General features: G+C 44.5%; 1 protein-coding gene across 5 annotated transcripts in view; it reads left to right on the forward strand.

The window, feature by feature from the left end:
- The window catches only part of LOC137380008 (acylamino-acid-releasing enzyme-like), a 97,663-nt gene that overhangs the window by 60,168 nt on the left and 15,561 nt on the right, over window positions 1-21,934 (forward strand). For 4 of the 5 annotated variants that reach the window (XM_068051483.1, XM_068051479.1, XM_068051482.1 and 1 more), the window contains exons 9-18: window positions 252-292; window positions 1,378-1,499; window positions 7,753-7,813; window positions 13,083-13,180; window positions 15,284-15,347; window positions 15,444-15,532; window positions 16,295-16,433; window positions 17,660-17,740; window positions 19,913-19,993; window positions 21,384-21,472. In XM_068051483.1, the coding sequence (XP_067907584.1) occupies window positions 252-292; window positions 1,378-1,499; window positions 7,753-7,813; window positions 13,083-13,180; window positions 15,284-15,347; window positions 15,444-15,532; window positions 16,295-16,433; window positions 17,660-17,740; window positions 19,913-19,993; window positions 21,384-21,472 (865 nt within the window). The remainder of the gene's footprint in view (window positions 1-251; window positions 293-1,377; window positions 1,500-7,752; window positions 7,814-13,082; window positions 13,181-15,283; window positions 15,348-15,443; window positions 15,533-16,294; window positions 16,434-17,659; window positions 17,741-19,912; window positions 19,994-21,383; window positions 21,473-21,934) is intronic. The other variant, XM_068051480.1, reaches the window with a different exon arrangement.

A 21,934-nucleotide genomic window follows, 5' to 3' on the forward strand; every position in this document is an offset into this window, starting at 1 on the left:
AATCAAATTTAGTATATAACAGTTTATTTTTCTTAAAAGATCTCATCATAATAGCAAATATATACAAAATGTTCTCTAACATTCTCTTTTCAATAACACTTGCTGTGCCTTCCCCAAATATTTATAGAAATCATCTGGAGCTGGCTAGTTGGACCAAAATGCTTTTTACAATCCTGTACATCCTTGTGTTCCTGTTTAATGTATGTTTAAAAAATTAATTCTATTATCATTATGTTCTGATATTCTTCTAGATCTGGACTATATTATGTGGATCTCACAGGTGGTAACTGTGGTAAGTGACTTCTGTTGGTTGAATTTTTTTTTTAAACCATCTTCCTATTGTTCGTAGTGTTTTAAAAGCATTGTGGGCAGAGCACATGGATTTTTAGTGTCCTCTGGCACTAAACCTAGTGGGTGAATGTTACTTTTTACGTCAGATTATGGAATGTAGGTCATGTAGGTGAGATTCAGTGTATTGTGGGATGAGAATTGGCAGAGATGATGCCAGCTTTTTCTGTGCAATGCCTACAATGTGAAACTGTTGTTTAGCAATGTGGCCTCAGTATGAGCACCATTTCAGAACCGAGGAAATCATAGAATTATACCTAGGTCAGTGTTAAGGAAAAATGCACCCATACAGTGCAGAATAAAGATGACATAAATGTCACGAAGTTGGGCAATGTAGGGCTTTTTTGAGAGCGGGGTACAGGACTGCATATCACTCCAGTCTGGCTGTTGTAGCTGTGATAGCATTTTTAGTTGGTGGAATACCTTGCAATGGTGGAGCTTTCCATTTTAGAACACAACAGTGTATGTAGGCAGCCTGTTTAACCCCATGTTTATCCCTGGCATGGTTCCAATCAGCTGAATTGCGGAGCAAGACTGGAATAAGGGAAATATTTGAACTGTTCAAAACAATATTATTGTCATCTAATGATTCTATTGTCACATCTTTAAAGGTACACTGTATTTATAAAAATAAGAGTGTTTGACAGACATTTTGCTTGGGGAAGGTGAAAACTTCAGGGGTCATGTATCATTTTCACCCCAATTACATCACCAGTAAACAATGTTAAACTGCAATTTGCTGACATCCTATGTGTGCCAGAACCTTTTTTTTTTTTGCAAGTCTAATTTCAAGACACTGGGGTAAATTTTCAGGGGTGTTGTCTCAGTACAGTCTTACTCAACGGGAGCGTAGATCAGAGAATTATACACAGGTAGGAGTGATTCACAGAGTACCTGATTCTCTGAACCATGCCCAGACAATGAGACTCCATACTGGAAGCAATGTTTCAGAAAATTTATCCTAGGCTCCTTTTGAAATACACATGTGTCACTAATGCCGCTGTAATGCTTATTACTTTTCTCTCTTAGTGGAACTTTCATCTCCAACAAATGCAGTTTGGTCTCCTCGGCTCAGTCCGGACAAGTGTCGCATTGTCTACTTTGAAGGTGATACAGGTGGGCCCCACCACCAGTGCAGCAGACTTTGCATGGTTAGTATTTAAATACAAAATAGACTAATATACAACGGTCCAATGAATTTTGGCAGTGGATTATTAACAGCAGTACACATAAAATCAGTGCAACTTAATATGTTGCATTGCTGCAGCTTTTAGCTGCATAACTACAATGCACAAGCAGTGTAGAGATAGTGCTTAGCAGTAGTACAGTCCCAAAAATCAATTTAATTCTCTATTTCATAGTGATGCAGTTACAAACTTGAACACTAAAGTTGATTTTCTTTTCAGATTTTAACCTATTCTTTCTGGAAAATTTGCTTTTTTAACCTAAAATTGAAGAGAGATATCTTGATGTAAAGCATACTTTTTTTCTTCCTCCTCTGTTGAAGGCATTGATTCGTGCTGTAGTAGTTTTCTATAGGGATCAGCCAATCTTCAGTACCAGTCCCGAAATGGAAATTATTCCTCCTTGAGCTGAGACAGCAAGCAGTGAAAATCTATTCGAACATAGATTTCCCCTAGTCTTTCCCTGTTATCCACACACAGGCAGCTCCAGCGGTGGTCACTGAATAGCGGTGAGTTAACCCATTACAGACCAACACCTGATCTGTATGGCATAGATACTGAGTCGTTGGGTGTAATTTTAATCCCTAAAAACAGGTGGGTTTGGGTCAGGTAGGATGGGTCAGGTTAAAATCGCATACCTGAACCCAACCTGCTGTGAACCTGCCCATTTCAACACTTCAGGTTTTCACAAGTTGGGAGGGGTGAAGTGGTGGATGACCAACCAGCCTGCTCCCAAGAGGCGGGCCACTCATTTAAATATTTTCATTCAACAGGCTGTGTGCCTCAGATTTCATCTGTTCACTTTAAACACTGGTCTGCTGGGCTTCCCAGGCCTTAGGAACCCCCACAGTTAGAAGGAATTGAGGATTGCTGTGTGGAAGGTATAAATGCTTTTCCAGCACTGCTTGTCATCCAGGAGGAGTAGGAGTGCTTGCCCCACACCCAATCTCACAAGCTAACTTGCTTCCCCAGCAAGTATGATTGGACCCCTTACCCTGAGCACAATTGTGTTCCTCCACACACAAGAAACCTTCCTGTTCCTGGGCTGAAGTCTCTTCTGCAGTGTTTCCCACCAGACTGTTAGAAGTCCACAGTATTATCCAGAACTCCTCCCTGCCACTTAGAAATCCTGGCCCAGTAATTATAAGGATCATTATTGGAATTGCTAGCTTTTCCAGTGAGCTGCTCGGGGGAGGAAGTGCTTTGAAAAAGCAGGAAGAGCCAGTTCCACTGTTGAATAAGGCATCCCTGTTGCCTGTGGAGAAAATTTTCTTGCTAATGAAGGTAGGTTGCCACTTGTCTACTTGTGAATTGACCACCTCGATTCAAAAATTCTCATTCCATCTGGCGCCTTCCCTCTGGCCTGTTCCCCTTTCTGGATCTTTTCATTGAAAACTTTTGGTGTGACATCAGTCATCTCAATTTCTCTGCCCCTCTCACTCGTCCTATCTCCCTCTGAACTTGCAGCACTCCATTCTTTCAGGCCCAAATCTAACATTGTCATCAAACCTGCTGACAAAGGTGGCGCTGTTGTATGACGTATTAGCCTGTACTTAGTGGCCTTTATAGCCACTCCAGGCGCTGCTTCACAAACCACTGACCACCTCCAGGCACTTACCTGTTGTCTCTGGAGACCAGGAGGCCAAAGAAGTGGAAGCTGAATACCAGCTCTGCAACACCTCCTCCTACCTCTCCCTGGCCCATGCCCCCACCACCAAATGTTACAATTCAGATAAACAGGCTGTGAAGGATAGAACTGGAGCCTAATCTTTATACACATAAAAGCTTTTATTTACAGAGACACACATTACATATCGTGCACCTCAAGATTCCATAGCCACACTTTCAGTCTGCTATATATATGAGCACGGGTGAATCTCCAGTTAATGGCCACCATCTGAATGCAATTAAACAGCCGATTAATATCCAATTAACACCAAACATTACTCTGTTGTTTCCAAGACTGTCACTGACTTCATCAACTCTGGAGATCTTCCTTCAATGGCTTCCAACTTCTGTCCCCCAACCCAGAACAGTTCACTTCAACCTCCTTCTCAAGATCCACTAACACAAATGCCCTGGTAAATCCATCGTTTCAGCCTGTTCCTGCCCCATAGAACTGATTTCTTCCATCATGATTCAGTTCTTTTCTCCTTTTGTCCTGCTTCTTCCCACCTACATCCACAAATCTTCCGATATCTTCCGCCACTTTAACAATTTCTGTTTTCCAGGTTCTAATTGTCTCCTCTTGACATTCAACTCTCTACACCTCCAACTCCCACCAGGATGATCTGAAGACTCGTCATTTATTCCTCAACATGTCCCCATCCACCGGCACCATCCTCAGCCTGGCTGAACCTTTAACTCCACTCAATTCCTCCAAGTAAAAGGTTGCTGTAGGAATTCGTGTGGGTCCTGTTATGCCTCCCTTCTTGTCAGATATGTGGACCATTCTTCTCTCAGCTCTTTCTCCGGTAAATTGATGACTGTATTCGTGCCATTTCCTGCTGTCGCCCTGAACTGGAAAACGACATAACTTTGCTTCCAATTTCCATCCTTCCCTCATCTTCACATGGTCCATCTATAACTCTTCCCTTCCCTTCCTTGACTTCACTGTCTCCATTTCTGAGGATATGCAATCAACCAATATCCAGTATAATTCCACAGACTCCCACAGCTACCTCGACTACACTTCTTCACGCCCCGCTTACTGTAAGGATTCTATACCATCCTCCCAGTTTCTCTGGGCTGAATTTAGCATTTCCCCCATCCCACCCCACCCCAGGCATCAGGGTCTGTGGCGGTGCGGGGGGTAGTGGGAGACGGGCCTGAAGATCGCTCTGGAGGAGGCTCGACCCCAATGCCCGGCCCGATCTTCACGGAGACGGAGAGGCCTTGTGGCGGCTTCCACCCACCCCCGCCACTCGGCAACGGGCCCAGCATTTACATATTTAAATAAATTTAAATACTGGTGTAATTGCAAGCTTGCCGCCACCTCCGGTCTTGGTGCAATCTTCGTGCTGCTGGCCAGCACTCACGCGCCATCTGGTCCTCGTCCGGGGAATCAAAGCGCCACACTGGTTGGGAGGGGGGAGAATGTCATTTTTCCTGGGCGGGGATGGGGAGCAGCCATAAAGGTCCCTCATCGGTGGAAAGGATGGTGGGAAGGGGTAAAGTTTATAGTCTTTGCACTTTGAGGGGGGGAAAGGCCAGTCGGAAAACGCAAGTGTTTTGGGGTGGAGAGGAAAAGTATCTAATATTAGGCATGGGTGGGAGAGGTTCAAACATACCGGTTTTATTTGTTTATAAAAATGTTTAGTGATTTCTATGAAAATCCCTGCAGCAGACGCCATTGCCGGTGACGGGTGGGCCACCCCCTCCATGTGATCGGGGGGTGGCGGGGGGGGGTGGGTGCTGGGGGCAGGCCGCCCTGTCCATTCAAATGAGCCACTACACTGAAGATTGCGGCAGCTCACTGACATGCGGTCGGCACGGGCTGGGCATCACTTTCTCGGCAGCAGCGGCAGAACAGGATTCCGACCTCTGTCTCCGCATCTATTCTGATGATGCAATCTTTCACACCAGTGCTTCCAATATGTCTTCCTTTTCCCTTAACAAGGTCATGTTACAGTTGTATAGGACTTTGGTTCGGCCACATTTGGAATACTGCGTACAGTTCTGGTCGCCACATTATCAAAAGGATGTGGATGCTTTGGAGAGGGTGCAGAGGAGGTTCACCAGGATGTTGCCTGGTATGGAGGGCGCTAGCTATGAAGAGAGGTTGAGTAGATTAGGATTATTTTCATTAGAAAGACGGAGGTTGAGGGGGGACCTGATTGAGGTGTACAAAATCATGAGAGGTATAGACAGGGTGGACAGCAAGAGGCTTTTTCCCAGAGTGGGGGTTTCAATTACTAGAGGACACGAGTTCAAAGTGAAAGGGGAAATGTTTAGGGGGGATATGCGTGGAAAGTTCTTTACGCAGAGGGTGGTGGGCACCTGGAACGCGTTGCCAGCGGAGGTGGTAGACGCGGGCACGATGGAGTCTTTTAAGATGTATCTAGACAGATACATGAATGGGCAGGAAGAAAAGAGATACAGAACCTTAGAAAATAGGCGACATGTTTAGAGAGAGGATCTGGATCGGCGCAGGCTTGGAGGGCCGAAGGGCCTGTTCCTGTGCTGTAATTATCTTTGTTCTTTATCTTTGTTCTTTGTATTCCCTCGCCCCCTCCCCACATCCGTGTGGTCATCAGGGCCCTCGACCGTGTCTGTTCCATTTCCCGCACTTCTGCTCTCACCTCTTCCATTCCAGCGCCAGAACAATATGGTTCCCAATGTCCTCAACTACTATCCCACCAGTCTCCACATTTAACCCATCATTCGCCGTTTTTGCCACCTCCAATGTGATGCCACCACCAAATCTTCCCCTCCCCTCCTCTTTTTCAGCATTCCAAAGGAACTGTTTCCTCTGTAATACCCTGGTCCATTCCTATATCACCCTTGACATCCCCTCCCCTTCCCACTGTACCTACCCATGCAAGCGCAGGAGTTGCAACGCCTGTCCATTTAGCCCTTCTCGCCATACAAGGCCCCAAACACAACTTCCAGGTGTAATAGCAATTTACTTGTACTTCTTTTAGTATATTGTATTTGTTACTCATGATGCAGTTTCCAAGTTGGGGAGACTAAATGTAGATTGGCTGACTGCTTTACAGAACACCTCTGTTCAGCCTGCAAGCATGACCCTGAGCGGCCAGTTGCCTGTCATTTTAATTCTCCCCTCCACTCCCAATCTGACCTCTCTTTACCCAGCCTCCTAACTGTTCCAATGAAACACAACCTAAACTCGAGGAACAACAACTCTTCTTTCAATTTAGCTCTTTACAGCCTTCTGGACTCAACATTGAGTTCAACAATTTCAGATGATAACCTTTGCCCCCATTTTGTTTTTTTGTTTTTTGACAGCAGCTGTTCATAATTCTGCATTTTCCCATTTATACCTCTAGACATAGCTTCTGTTTCTTTACTTGCCCCATTATCACCCCCTTTTGCCTTGCACCATCACCCCTTTTGTCATTTAATCACTCCTATCTTCCACCCCATCACAGACCCATCCCTTTTGTTTTATCCTCCCCTCCCCCATGCCGTGCCTGTATACTTGCTTTAAAGCTGTCACATCTCTAACCTTTCCCTGTTCTGATGAAAGGTCATCAATCTCGAAACATTGAACTGGATTTTACCAACCCTCTGGAGACCTGCTGTGCAGTGGGAGGCCTCGGAAAATGGCGTTAGGATGAGAGCCTGACATCTTCCTGCCAACACCGGATATTACCAGCAGCAGGAACCTCAGTGGTGTGGCAATTAAACCAATTAATTGCCCCAGTAAGGGCCCTGGTAAACCCTGGCAGCCTTCTAGTTGGTTCTCAGGGGAGGGGACCCTCCTTTAGGGCTGCTCCATGGCCCACAGAGGGGTCCGCCAGTAGTATTATCCTCCCCCGTGGCTACAGAACCAGCATTGGAGAGTGAACCCCCCCCCCCCCCACTGCTCGCCCGCGCCCCCCCCCCCACCACCAATCACCAGGGCCTGCCTGTCTGGCCCCGGGATCCGTTGTAAAAACCTGCCTTTGAGGGTGCTTAAGCATGGAGGCCCCCTCTTCCTGCAGCCTCAGCAGCAGCCATCTTTATAACGGTCCTCTGGGAGGTGGCCCTCCATCCTTAAATAGACGATGGTCCTGGTGGCGGCCTCTTAATCAGCCGCTGCCGGTTAAATACCACACGGTCCCACCGCCTTCTCACACGGGATTGGATCCTGCTTTCTGTCCCGGTGGTGGGGCAACCCGGGCTTTGGCAAAATTCCAGCTATTAGCTGTTTCTCTACAGGTGCTGTCAAACATGCATTTTCTGTTTTTATTTTAGTCTAGTTTCAAGGTTGGCTTTTTGGCAGTTTTAAAAACTGGAGATGAAAAGTTCAGTTTCTGTTCCCTGTAGTTTGTGTGTGGCCTGTTTGTTTTTTGAAGTGCAATCAACTTCATACCTAAGCATTGCTCTTGTCCAGCTCCCTGCCGCTGTCAAGTTTTGGACTGGGCGAAGAGCAACCCAACTGAAGGATAGTGGCTACAGTAGACACCTAATGGAGGGAAAAGGGGATTTTGTCTTATTCTATTTACATCAAACAAGAAAGGTCAACAACTGTAACAGAAACTTTGCTCTTTTTCAGTATGACTGGTACACGAAGATGACCTCCACTGTGGTGGAAATTGTCACTCGACCAAATGAAGGTATGTGTGACTTTGGTATATAGATTTTGGAAAACTATTTGATGTTTCAGATCTCTGCTGTGGATAGATTTTTGTTTTATAGAAGTCTCACATTTGCATTTTGTTCAGTTTTCTTGCCTTTTCCTCTATGTCCTCCAAAAGGTGCCAATTCTTGTTAAGATTCAGTTCCATGTGAAAGCCCAGACAATGAGAATCAGCAGGCTGTTGAGCTGTGGGCTTTCCTGCAAAGATCTGTGGACGGCAGTCAGAAGCGGAAATACTGACTAAACTGTTTTTCTCCATAGAACCATAGAAAAATTACGGCACAGAAGAAGGCCATTCAGGCCGTCGTGTCCGTGCCGGCCGACAAAACTAGCTGCCCTAACCCAGGAGTACTGAAGCCAATTGTAGTCCCCAGCTGCGGCCCTAGCTAAGATTAACTAACTCAGTACAGGCTATGGGCTGAAAATTTCCGACGCCCGACGTCGGGAGTCGTAGCGGGGGGGGGGGGGCCTGAAAAGTGCATGCGAGAGAGGCCTGCCACGTTCCCTGATGCTGGGAAGGGCCCGCCCCATATTGCCGCTGTTGGCGAGGCCTCGTGGCATCTCGCCCCGCCACTGGGCAATGGAAGCCAAATCTACATATGTAAAGCCCTACTTACCTTGCCTCATTATGCATCCCGCTGCCACTTTGGAAACCGTTTTGTATACTCAACTGAACGGCCATGTTTAGTTTAGTTTAGTTTAGAGATACAGTACTGAAACAGGCCCTTCAGCCCACCGAGTCTGTGCCGATCAACCACCCATTTATACTAATCCTACACTAATCCCATATTCCTACCCCATCCCCACCTGTCCCTATATTTCCCTACCACCTACCTATACTAGGGGCAATTTATAATGGCCAATTTACCTACCAACCTGCAAGTCTTTTGGCTTGTGGGAGGAAACCGGAGCACCCGGAGAAAACCCACGCAGACACAGGGAGAACTTGCAAACTCCACACAGGCAGTACCCAGAATTGAACCCAGGTCGCTGGAGCTGTGAGGCTGCGGTGCTAGCCACTGCTCCACTGTGCCTTTCCATTCCCAACTGATAAAAGCCGGCGGGACAGAAGTTGCAGTGCTCGAAGCCTGCAAAGGTTAGTGTGGAAATGCTTCATGCAAATCTGTGCCCGCTTTCCAGGCAGGTGTCATGACGCCTTCATCCTGCACCAGTCCCAGCTGCCATTGCTGTTCAATGAACTAGCTGAAATCAAGGGATGGCTTCTTGCAAACAAGGGCTACCCCTTGCGGACATAGTTCCTGATGCCGGTGAGAAACCCCACCAGTGGTGCAGAGGAGAGATACAACACCAGCCACGGCGCGACAAGAGCCACCGTTGAGCAGGTGATCGGCATGCTGAAAATGCTCTTCCTCTGCTTGGATAGATCGGGTGGTGCCCTGCAGTACGAACTGAAAAGGGTAGCTTGTATAGTTGCTGATTGCTGTGCTCTGCACAGCTGTGCACTCAATACGGGGGACACCTTGCAGGATGAGGAGAGATGTGAGCAGGACTTCTCCTTGGACGATGAGGAAGCAGAGGGCTTGCAGCAGGAAAGGCGCATGGGAGGACAGAGGGCATCCAGGCGCCATATGCAGAACAAGCAGCGAGCAAGGGATGCACAGCAACGTCTCATTGATCAAAGATTCTCCATGCCATTTCAATCACCATGTGCTCTGCAAGCCACACAGCACCCTCGTCCACCTGTTGTGCAGCAGTCCACGTCTGCAACATGTTTGTCCCCATCGTTACTGGCAGCAGCAGACTGAGCCATTGTCCATGTTACTGTATCTGTGGAGGTGCACATGAGTAATGCTGGCATGGTAATAATGTTATTCCATGCATTGGCAGTTCTGAAAGGCCACTGAAGTAATGGGATAAGACACGATCGGTACATGCTGCACAAGTGATTCACGCAGTAAAAGCGGCACACGTTATTGAACATTTAGTGGTTTAAATTTTTACAGTGTAATATCACCCGTGCAGACCCATTTGTGTCACGGTGTTTTTTCTAAAACGCTTGCGAGTGCTCCTTCGCAGTGCCACCTCTCGCTAGCAACCTGACTGGAGGAAGGCTGATGATCAGATTGCCCTTTGGCTGTGGATGACTTTGGTGGTTGTCCTTTGTGCGCATGAGGCTTGGAGGGCCCTGGCTGGCTGGGAGATTCCTGTGTCAGTGCAGAACTTTCCTCCGACGTCGTGGCTGCTGGAGCTTGACTTACCGGCGAAGGGGCTGGCGTCCACATTAGAATCACCTTGAGGTGTGGGGGGCCCAGATATGGCACTAAGGCTCGCCTTCTCCATCTCCGGGCTCGTTTGAACCCCTCTGCTCTCCCGGGAAGTACCAAGGGCAGGGACAGTCTCCATGCCCCTGGTCCCTCTCTCGTCTAGCCACTGCTGCGTGGATCTCATGGCCTCGGCAAGGGATTGCAGGTCAGCGCATATTAATGGAATCTGGCTCACCGAGGGCTGTTGCCGTCTCAATGGATGAAGCCATGTGCTCAATTGCTTGGGACATGGTAGCAGTCATGGCCTGGATGGACTCCCCCATCATCTGCTCAAGGCTGCGCATGGCCTGTGGCATCTCCACTAGATGTTGCCACGAATGCTGCCTCAGCTCCAGCATGCCCTGTGCTGCCAACAACAGAGGGTTATCAGTAGCCTGGGATTCAGCTTGGGCCTGGCCACTCTCAGCCCTCTGACTGTCAGGGCCTCGTCTGTCTCAGCCTCAGTCAGCTGCTCGGGCATGTGTGCAGTGCTCTCACCAGCTTATGACCCACATTCTATGGCCGATTGCATTCCCACTGAGGTGACTGTATCTGTGCTTGTGGAAGGTGCTTACTCTGAGGATGTATGTTCCTCTGAGGTGTGGGAGGAGTCCTGGGCTGCCGGGGTCGATTCAGAGCATTGACCTGCAAGATGCAATGAGAAGAGCACACTGTCAGTCTTAATGATAGGCTTGTAATGATTATGACAACATGGTCTCAAACAATATTTTCACAGTGATCATTGTGTATAATAGATGTCTATATATTCACCCAGGGCACCAAGCTCTTCGTCACTGAACGGTCCACATGAATGGGTGCTAGTACCAGCACCGCCGCCTCAACCTGTGTGAGCGTACACAGATCTGGCATTCCTCCACCAGTCTGACTCGCCTCCCAAGCATTGTGGGCCTTCTTTGCCTGGAGGAGCAAGGAGGCAGATATTAAACGTGGCAGATCAACAACACAATACATGTCACAAAAGGGGTGCTGTGCGCAAAGGTGGGGAAGGCTCGGTCTGCACTACCGAGTCAGCAAGCCACTCGTGTAGGTGCCATGCTCTGAGCAGTAGACAAGGGCGAGTTCTTTCATACATTCATCCATTGATGTCATGTCATTCCTCCCTGCCCAACCTCCCTGTCTTTGGCATGGCAGTGGCACACATGTGCCACTCTGTGGGGACACCCAGGTTCGATGGGGCCATGAAACAAAGTGCTACTTACTTTTGTGGGGTGATGCGGATTGTTCATCCTCTTGTGGCATTGTATCCAATCGCGCTGGATGGCCCCATGGCTACTAACCTCCTTTGCCACCTCCCGTCAGGCGGGCGGGCCTCTTCTTATCATCGCTGGGGAAATGGACCTCCCACCTTGCCCACGCAGCCTAGAGGAGAATGAGCAGGGAGGCATCCCTGAACTGTGGGGCCACCTTGGAGCGCACCTCTGCCATCTTTGGATTTTGAAACTGTCCTTCAACTCCACTGGTCAATAAAAAGTCTGAATAATTGAAGTTGCAGCTGCAAGGCTGTTGCATCAACAGATGAAAGTGAGCAGGGCTGGCTGCCCTTTAAATAGGGTCCCAGCACCTGCTGCTCATGTGACCTGACACAAATCCCGCCCCCTCCATGTCATTTGGGGGGGGCGTCGCGTCACGGGTATGAACCGCTGCGCTGAATATCGCAGTGGCTCCATGACGGGTGGTCCGTGTGGCGCAAGTAAAATTCAGCCTTATGAATCAGGCGTGGCAACTTCTGGTCTATATAGTTTGCTGTTACACTGGGTGGTGCCCTTAGGCCATTTAGTCATCAATGTTGCATGTATTTTATGGTGTGGTCCCTTGATAGTGATCCAGAGAAAACCCATGCCCATTTTCCCTTCCCAAAGAACACATAGGCCTTACTGCCATTCCAGCTATGAAAGCTAGCTGAGTACAGACTGGAAATCAAACTTTTGGCCTCCTGGTCTATATGCCTATTATATGCTGGCTATGCTACCTGAAATATTGGGAGTAAAGCTACAAATATGTCTCTTAAAGAGAGCTCCACAGTTCTGTTAAATATGGTTGGATTCAAATATCAGTTTTGATTTTGCAGTAGAGTAAGTATTATTGGAACAGCACTCAATATTCCAGTAATACAGTAGGGGAGTCTACTATGTTACCTAGTTACCTAGCCAATAACTTTACGCTCGCTTTCATTAAAACATGTCTCAGCTATTTTTTCAATTTTAAGCTTTGTAAAACATTATTGTATCAGTTCAGAACATTGCAAAATATTATTTAATTTATAACATTTCCTGATGGCATTATTTGATGAGCTGAATTGTAAAGTGGTTTAACCTCCTTCTGTATATGCTCCACAAAGAAATCTGTTTGGATGACCTTGTTGCAACTTGTTAGCATTTGTGCTAAAAATAATTGTTAAATACGAGGTTACGTTCCTGGAAGACATTGTATCATTGTTTCAAAAAGCTGTAACGCTTGGAGCGTTCTACTTCCTTATGGGTCCATGAATGAAGCACATCCTGGGTTTCTAGTCGAATTCTGTTATTCCCTGTGGATGAGGTTTCCTGCTTGTCGATTGGGCAGCCCCTTGTGTTAATGTCTCCTAGTATCAATCACACCATCCCTTCTGGGGTGGTGAGATCGGAATTTGGTAGAACAACCCTTTCCACTGTCGAAAGTTTCCTCCTCTCAGCTGAGTATCGAATTTCATTGGAGATGGCTGATATCTATAATCAATCTACCCTCCCAACTCCTAAAGAGCAGATGTGGGAAAAAAATTAACTCTTTTGTCTTCATTTTTAAAAATGGCCATTTTATGCAGTGGCAAATGCTTAAAATTGAACTTATTATATTGTTAATGGTCAGATAAGATTCAGTTTTGACAATGACATGTAGATTGCAAATTGTACAGAGGAGAATAATGTATACAAATTTGTAATTGGATTATGTGCAGTGATTTTCCTCGTATATACTGTATTTCAGATGGATTTACTGGCATTTACTCTTTGGCACTGGCACATAACTGCTGGGCTATGGACAGCCAGCGGATCCTCATCGATACACCTCAGAGAAGCAGACAGGTAACAGGTCTAACGATGCATAGAACCAGGTGGTAATAGTGAAAAACCTTTATTATTTGAGTAGAAGTAAAATATGATAAACAGTTAATTGTTCCTAGGGAAGTTGTATGGTTCTCTTCTGGACATCAAACAAGTAAACCCAAAATCTAATAAAGAGGTAATCACCAGTTCGTTTCTGAATTCCTTTTCCCAGTATACATATTATTTTTCTTCCTCCAGTGTGAATTCCTTAGTCCGTACCGGTGCTGAGGAATCCTGCTCCAAGTCAATCACTAGGAGACAGCCAAGAACAGGCCAAGTCATTGCCTTCTGATTTTCCATTACCTTCCTTTTCCCCACAGTAGGAGAAGCACAAACATATTATTTTGTCCACCACTGACAATAGATGCACGTTTTTTGGGTTTACTGACACAATATTAAAACTTAAATCGGAGGCAGTTGGGGCTGGACAGTTACAAATGGCATAAAGCTGTAGACTTAGCATTTATTTGTTTAAATTTCTTTGTATTGAGTGGTTGTTGTGGGAATTGGTGCATTGTTTTTGGAGATCCTGCTGTTCTATCCTGTCATATCCTTTGGAAATGCTTAAATGAATCAGGCCCATCGCCATTAGATGGCATCAGCAATCCTTGGCCAGCTAGCCTGTTACCTGACCGTCTGACCTATACCTTGGACATATCTAAAGTTCTTCTCAGGCAGTGCTTGTTGACATCTTTGAGGATTTGCTGCCTTGTTTTTGTGGTGGTCTAGGCCTCAACAGGCTGTGGCAAAGTGTCGATTAAATTCACAACCAGGTAAAGATCTATTTGCCCACATTCCGTTTTACACACTAATATTTTCAGCATCAAGCTGCATTACTGAAGAATCACAACCTCAGGGTATTTAGTATGGCAGTCTTCATTGACATAGGACACTATAATGCAGTACATACATTAGCAGCTAATGCTGACCCAGTTTTGAACTGGACCATCCAGTTTTAGGGTATCCTTTGGTAATTTTTTTTTTTTAAAAGGCCTGTTTTTCACATTCTAAATTCTGTAACATTCTATGAGTGAATAAAACTGGAGCCAAAACTGTACATGTAACCAGACCCATTCTGTTCTTGTATAATCTGACCCAGTTCATATGCGGACAACTTTTTAAAATTGCACTGTGCTGTTTGGTTTTGAGCTGGGTAAAATATGGTCCTCGAAGCCCGTGGATCTATAAAAGTTCTTATTGCAGTATTCCTGTTGGACATCTGTCAGCTGGCAGTCCAGAGATAAGATTTAGAGAACAAATGAGAAGTGTTATGAAAATCTTCTGTTGGCGATGGTGTGGTGGAATTGGCACTGGGTACAAACAAGTAATGTTTCTGTACCTACCCTTGGAACTTTGTTGAAGATGGTGACCTTGATAGTGAGGTTAACCAACTCAAATTAGTGTTTAGGAAATGTTTTACTGAAGGGCTGCATTTGAATTATTGAGACTTGATAACTATGGAATCTTATCTTGGAATGTTATATTAACCTATGGAATGATTTACTGAAAATGAATATAAAAATATCTCTAGATCGAGCAAGCCTATACTTTTTCATGGTCAGTTCTACCATGCTCACATGTCCCTCAGTCCACTTTTTCTCTCCAGAGATATCCAGCTATCTCTTGAATCTAGTTATACTGTTTCACCTCAATTACGAACATACAAATTTTGAGCAGGAGTAGGCCACTTGGCCCCTCGAGCCTGCTCTGTCATTCAACAAGATCATGGCTAATCTGATTGTAACCTCAACTCCATATTCCCGCCTACCCCCAATAATCTTTCACCCCCTTGCTTATCAAGAATTATCTACCTCTGCTTTAAAAATATTCAAAGACTCTGCTTCTACCGCCTTTTGAGGAAGATGCCTTTTAGACTAACTTGTTCCATGTCTCGATTGCTTTTTTACATAAAAGGCAATACACTTTCTTATTCCTAACGTGCTAATTTTTAAAAGTTGTAAACATTAGTATTTGAGCCTTTTGCTGTAATCAACAGTTTTTAACTATGAGCAAAAGAATGATCTGAGCCACATTTTGCAATCCGACTACAAGTCCTAATCTTTGCCTCTGTTCTCTCCTCAGGATCTCCTCATCATAAATATTACAACAGGGAGTGTGACATCACTTACCAGTGGTAAATTTCTGAGTTCGGTATTTTACATTGACTAAATTTAGTTTTCTCTCCATTGGTCGCCTAATGACCTGGAAGGCTCTGTGACATCTTCAATTGTTTATGTTGCAGGTTCAAATGCTGGGAGCTGGACACTGTTGGATATTCACCAGGATTTGATGGTGGTCACATGCTCATCCCCTAATTGTCCACCAAGTCTGGTAAGAAGGCTGTAGACTGCAGAGCGTGAATTGAATCTTCATAATCCTTTATAAATGCAGCTTGTTTATATACTCATGTCAATGTCTGTGCGTTGGAAACCTTTTGTACTGGCCACAATTTTAAGAGTTCTGGAAAAGCACACTATCTGTTCTAAATTTCTGAAGAGTTCAAAAAGTGTATAATTAAGCAGGCATTTTCAATGGAAAATGTACTGAATAATGGACATTTGGGTAAATTAAGGGCAACAATCTAATGTTGAGATTGAACATCGTAAGTCTTAAGCACAAAGCAACAATTTTGCCGTGGAATCACTTTGGATCGATTTAATAATCCATATTGTACAATGAGGCAACCCTGTTCAATGCTAATAAATTCAATTGCTGATAAATTGGGCCCTGACTGCCAGTATGTTCTGTTACTGATTCATAATTGAATTCACCGAAACAGATGATTGTGATTATTACAGGATGTTTATACAAAAATAAAGTGAGGCAGATTACCAGGAAACATAGTCATGATCTGTTGTATAACACACTTACAAATTTGTGTACAGTTAATTAATTCCTTTATAAATTGCTGCAAGATTAATGGAATCCACTCCCTGCCCTGCTCCCATTGGGACATTACAATAATCACTTCGGAACTTTACAGAGAATAATTTATTTATTACTCATTGGGCTACTTTTAAGGTGCATGTGTAAGAAAATATTAAATAAATGTGGAACTGTGAGATTTATAATGTGTTGTTTCATTTCTCCTAGAAAGTGGGCTTTCTGCCTGCTGCAGGCAAAGAGCAAGGGATCACTTGGGTGGCACTAGATGAAGCTGAACCATTGCCAGGAATAGAGTGGAAAATCCTGACTTTCACACCTCCATTTGAACAGCAGAATCCTAAATTCCGTAAGTAGGGTGAGAAGAAATTACAGCATGGAGCTTTGTGTTCCAACACTTGTATTCCATTTCATTACTGGACACAGTTTATCGTGCTTTAGAATACCCTTTATTCTGCATTCCTGTCTCCACTTCTTTTCCATTAATCAGTTGTTTTCCTCCCTGTGCTTTTGGGTACGAATAGTTGCTTTGGTCAGTGGATATCCTGATTAAAATGTGTGTTCAGTTTTCCAGTGAGTAACAGACATTCGGAAACAAAGATCTCTGGTTCAATTCTGGTCTGTGCTGTTCTCAGTTGAGCTGTCCCTGGGTTGGGGAAAGAAAGGTTGCTCCTGCCTGCAGTAATGGGGATCTCTGATGTCAGCTTTGTCTTTGTTTGCTTTAGTTAAAAACCCTGCCAAACTGTCAAATTGCATGCATGAATATTAGCCACTTTGGCAAGATTCCGTAGGTCAAGTGGCACCTGTAGAGCTCTGTCTCAGCAGGGAATCAACACCTTAATGAGAAGTGGGAGGAAACTGATAAGGAAGAAAAAGCAAGTTCTGACACTTCATTGTTGTTGTTGATTTACAAAAAGGAAGAGGCCATTTTGGGGGAAGACGGACTTTATTTTGTTTCCCGCCACACTGATATAGGAGTCATCATGGCACAGGCACGATGGACTGAATGGCCTTCTGTGCTATACGCAGGCATATATAAGACTGTAAATGAGTTGGGATTCAGTCAGATTTAGCCTAGATGCGACATCTCTGACATTGGCTCACTAAGAACTGGAGAAACAAGAGAACTACTTGACAAGTTGGACTATTCTTTATTCTCTGAAACTTGGATCTTGCAAATGCTCACACTCTATTATAAAACATCTGTTTTGTTAAATAATTCATAGGTTTGATATTCTGTCTGAGTTGCTTCCTGATGTCAGAAATTGTGTTTCAATTGGTAGCATTTTATTTTTTTCTACCCCAATTGCTCCCAATTTGTTGAACAATTTCAGTTTCCCTTCAGAAACAATATTGTTCTATGTTAATCTGATGAGCAGAAAAATCCTCATTTCAGCTGTGTGTTTGGCCTTGCTTGAATTTGAAGCATCAGAGCGGCTGTGATTTGGTCTGTATTCTATCGGGTTAACCTGTTGCATGTGCAGGAGAGGCAGCTAACTCTGTTGGAAGGTCTCTGGTGCTGCTGATTGTGCTGTTGTACCTTCCTTTTCAGTTGTTTCTTTCCTTTTCATTCAGCTGCGATGGACTTTGAAGGCATCCTATTAATGCCAGGAGAAAGGAAGGAAGTTGCCCCTCCGGTGGTTGTTTGGCCACATGGTGAGTTAAAATGATTGTGGACCACGCTTTAGTGAGTTATCTGAAATAGGACTGTATAGCGTGAGTCAGGCATATATTGAAGAACCACTGAAACTGACCGTTATTAATTAGTTCTTAATAAACTCATCTGCTGGTATTAACTCATCACTGTGCAGTAATAATGACTGTCTTTAGCCATTTACTGTGTCATTGAATTACTTTTAAATAAGAATCAGGATTAAATCGAATCTGCCTCCCAACATTAACCTGTGATGAGCAGCCACTGCAAACACACCAAGTCGATCAGATCCGAAAGAGGAAGAAAAGCTAAAGGGTTCCTCTGGAAACAATCTATCTTTCTCTTTTGGATACTAACTGAGCTGCTCTGTACTTGCAGTGTTTTCTGTTTTTATTGTCATATATATAATCAATTTTTGTCTGTCCACACTTTTCTGATTGGTCAGTGGATTGCTTTGGTGGTTGGAGCTTGGCACACGTGGAGATGCAGAGGGATGAGGGACACACAGAGGACTGGAGCGCATGAGGCACATGTTGTATTAATTCAGACATTGTGAAACAGTCCCGTTATATTTTTATTTGTTTCAATTAATTTGATTGCCATTTTTTCTGGCTGGCGGAACACTCTGCTGCTGACAGGCCAGGCAGGTCTCAAACCTGGCATCGCAGCCACAACCAAAGCCCCTGTAGCCACTACCAAAGCCCCCGTAGCCAGGAAAGGCCAGAGCCTGCCTCATGTGACTCTCCCATCTGATTTTCCCCTCTTCCTGTGCCCTTTCGTCCCCACTCCACCACCACCTCCCCACCCCCACCACCACAGCAGATGGAAGACATTTCAACTTTTCTGATGAATGTAGGCCGAGAGATCACAAAGTGTGAGGAGCAGACCTCAAAGTTGTGTCTGTCCACATGCTATTTGCGACCTCCTGAAATAAGGGCCATACTTTTCTGTGAGCTTTAGTTAGTGGTTGCCGCTTTGAGGTGTAGCTACTCTGATGTGGTGTCAACTGGAGCACGTGAGGCACTTGAGGCTACTAATGTTTGATGGCGACAGTGGGGTAGTGGGGGGGTGGTCGGTGGAGAAAAAGAACAGCAGAAGGTAAGGGGAGCCGAACAACAAAGTTACCCTGGCTCGAGGGATTGGGAGGGTGGGAGCAACATGGGAAGACATGGGGGTGGGGTGGTGGCGGGATTGCATGGGGTGTGGGATGGAGTAGCATGGGAGGGGGGGATGGTGGTGATGGCATGGTGAGGGTAATAGCATGGGGGTGAGGAAATGCATTGGAGATAAGGAATGGGGGTGGAATGTGGGGGAGAGGTTGGGAATGCTATGAGAGGGATGAAAGGAATGGAATGGGTATGGCATGAGAGGGTTGGCATGGAAAGGATGGAATGTCATGGAATGGGGATTTAAAAGTACTGTTGCAATAAAGATACTAATTTCACCGCAAATGTTTCGCGGGTCTCTGCTAGTTTCCAATATTTATGATTTTCCCTTGCATTCCTTTCTTTTTTTTCCTAGGTTGATTCCAAACAGGTTAAATATTTTGTCTGTTTATAAATAATTTTAAGGAGACTATTTGGTTTATGTCTTCTGGATTTTAACCTTACTAGCTAGCAGTCTCCAGCAGTACACATCATTTCCAGTTTAATGCTGTCAATATTATAAATAGGATGCCTGAATAATTTGGAGTTGGTTAGTAAGTTTAATCTGGTACAGAGGAACAAAATAAATTAAAACTAAGTAAAATATCATAGAGAATAAATCACACCAGTTTTTTTAACTCAAAGGATGTGGCCCTTTTAGAACCAGGTCTGTTTGAAATGGTAAGGTTGTAGTTTGTTCCAAGTACAGTCAGTCTATGCCAAGTAATTTCTTTGTAAAGTTCCATTGGATGTTGATGAACTGTCAAATGCTTCTTTTGTACTTGATATTAGAGGTTTAACTCTTTTACTGCTGTCCTTTTGGGAGTATCAGTATTGAGCAGTACTGAATAAAGGCAGCCAAATAAGATCTCTATTTGGCAGTGGTCTGTAGCTGATTTGAACATTTCCAACCCCCTCTGACCCTTTTTCCCGCTCATTCAAAGAAATCCAAGAAAAGAAGAACATTAATCAGAGCAATGCATGCAGAGCTACTGGTGCTGTCTGACACTTGTTTTTTTTGTTGTACAGGTGGTCCGCATTCGGCTTTCACAGCAGAATGGATGTTGTATCCTGTCACTCTCTGCAGGCTGGGGTTCGCTGTACTACTCAGTAAGTAATGCACATGACCAAATTACTGCCCTCTTACAAAGGCTGAGGTCCTGTTCCAGTGGTAAATTGTAAAGTATCTTCCCAATCTTTACTTGGGTGCCCTTGGGATAGTACTGAGACAAGAGGAGGCATCTTCTCGCATCTTACACAGAGGGTGGTGAGTGCCTGGAACTTGCTGACAGGGGAGGTGGTGGAAGCGGTTACGATAGCGACGTTTAAGAGACATCTTGACAAATACACGAATAGGAAGGAAATAGAGGGATATGGGCCCCGGAAGTGCAGAAGGTGTTAGTTTAGGCAGGCATCAAGATCACCGCACGCTTGGAGGGCCGAATGGCCTGTTCCTGTGCTGTACTGTTCTTTGTTCTTTGTAAGAAGGGGAAAAAATGAATAGGCAAGTTAACCGCTTTACTCATGCTCACATCCTAGTGAACATTGTAGAGCAGCTGGGATCAGATCATTTGACTGATCTTCTCGGATTAGCGTGTCCTGTGGTAGAGACACACCTAAGGAAATGGGTTTAAAAAGGGACACCACAGCAGAGCAGATAATGCATAAGTGAGGTTTTTGATCAAGTGTAAAGCATTTTGCTTGATTATTTGCATTCTTCATCTGTCTTTCCCATGTTTCTTTGAAGGAGTGCCCTTTTCTGGTTGGCGGGGGAGGAAGGGGGCAGAGAAGAGGGTTATTAAGAGGGTTATTCCAATTCTTGAAATGGAAAATATCTATTTCAGAACTCATCTGGCAGGTCTGTCTTCAGTTGGCTAGCATTGCAGACTAGTAACCATGGTGTCTTTAGGTTCTCAGCTGAAAAACTTCAATACCAATAGAAACTTGAGTCCTTTTTAAAGTCCTTATTAAAAGTGCAATTCTTCAGAGTTAAGAACTGGAGTGGGATTGATGGCGATGTCAGATGATATAGTGAGAAAGGGCATAACCATGTTTACTGCATCTGTGCTCAATGGATTTCAGTGACCATAAACTGCATTACTGCTCACTGTAAGGTGAATCAGTTAAAGTAAAAAAAAATCTCCCTTATGGCCCATTGTGTCAGAGTAATGTATTTTCTTTGTAAAATGAATTGCTTTACTGCATTTGGGGGTGGTGGGTTGGGGAAGGTGATGCTTGATTCCTGCACTGTTAAGTGTGAAAACAGCAAATGTTGGAAATACGCATTAGACCATCAGAATCTGAAAAGGTAATTTTTTATTTTGGCTGGTGATTCCCCTTATTGATTTTAATGAAGCATCACCACTCAAAATAACTGGTACTGAGGTGGATGATGTATGTTTTCAGCACTTTGTTGATATTTCATTTCCAGTATTTGCAGATTTCCTTTTTATTGTCCACTTTTCTGAGTAATGTAAATCTCATTGGCACTACTTTACAGTAAATTACAGAGGCTCCTCTGGCTTTGGACAGGACAGTATCTGCTCTCTGCCTGGGAATGTAGGAAGCCAAGATGTAAAAGATGTGCAGGTAATGAGCTGTTCAGTTCAGATAATTTATGCGTAAATAGATGCTGGCTCATTATTCTTGGAAAATTAACAAACCATACTGCAACTCACAAAGGACAGCTTTGGGCTGGCTATTGGGGATAAACTGAAAATTTGTTTACCTTTAGAGTTGTTTGTTGCTTATGTCCCAGTCAAGCAACAGGGCTGGTGTCAGAATCTTTGCATAGTGGAGTGGCCCAGCAAATGAAAATGTTTGAGCAGGCCACTCTCAAGCTTAAAGTTATTTACTGATTTGAATCTCAGGGCCACCTGTCATTCAAATTCTGTGGTTGAGTTTCATTCATTTATCTGTTCAACAGTAGAACTATAATGTGGTGGGAAGAATGTATGGAGCTAAGAGAACTTGCAAGAAGGAACTCGTTTTTCTGGGCATTTATGGGCAAGATTTTATTTTTATTTTTTAAATTTTATTTAGAGATGCAGC

This window comes from Heterodontus francisci, chromosome 19 (assembly GCF_036365525.1).
Source record: "Heterodontus francisci isolate sHetFra1 chromosome 19, sHetFra1.hap1, whole genome shotgun sequence".
NCBI classification, from domain to species: domain Eukaryota; kingdom Metazoa; phylum Chordata; class Chondrichthyes; order Heterodontiformes; family Heterodontidae; genus Heterodontus; species Heterodontus francisci.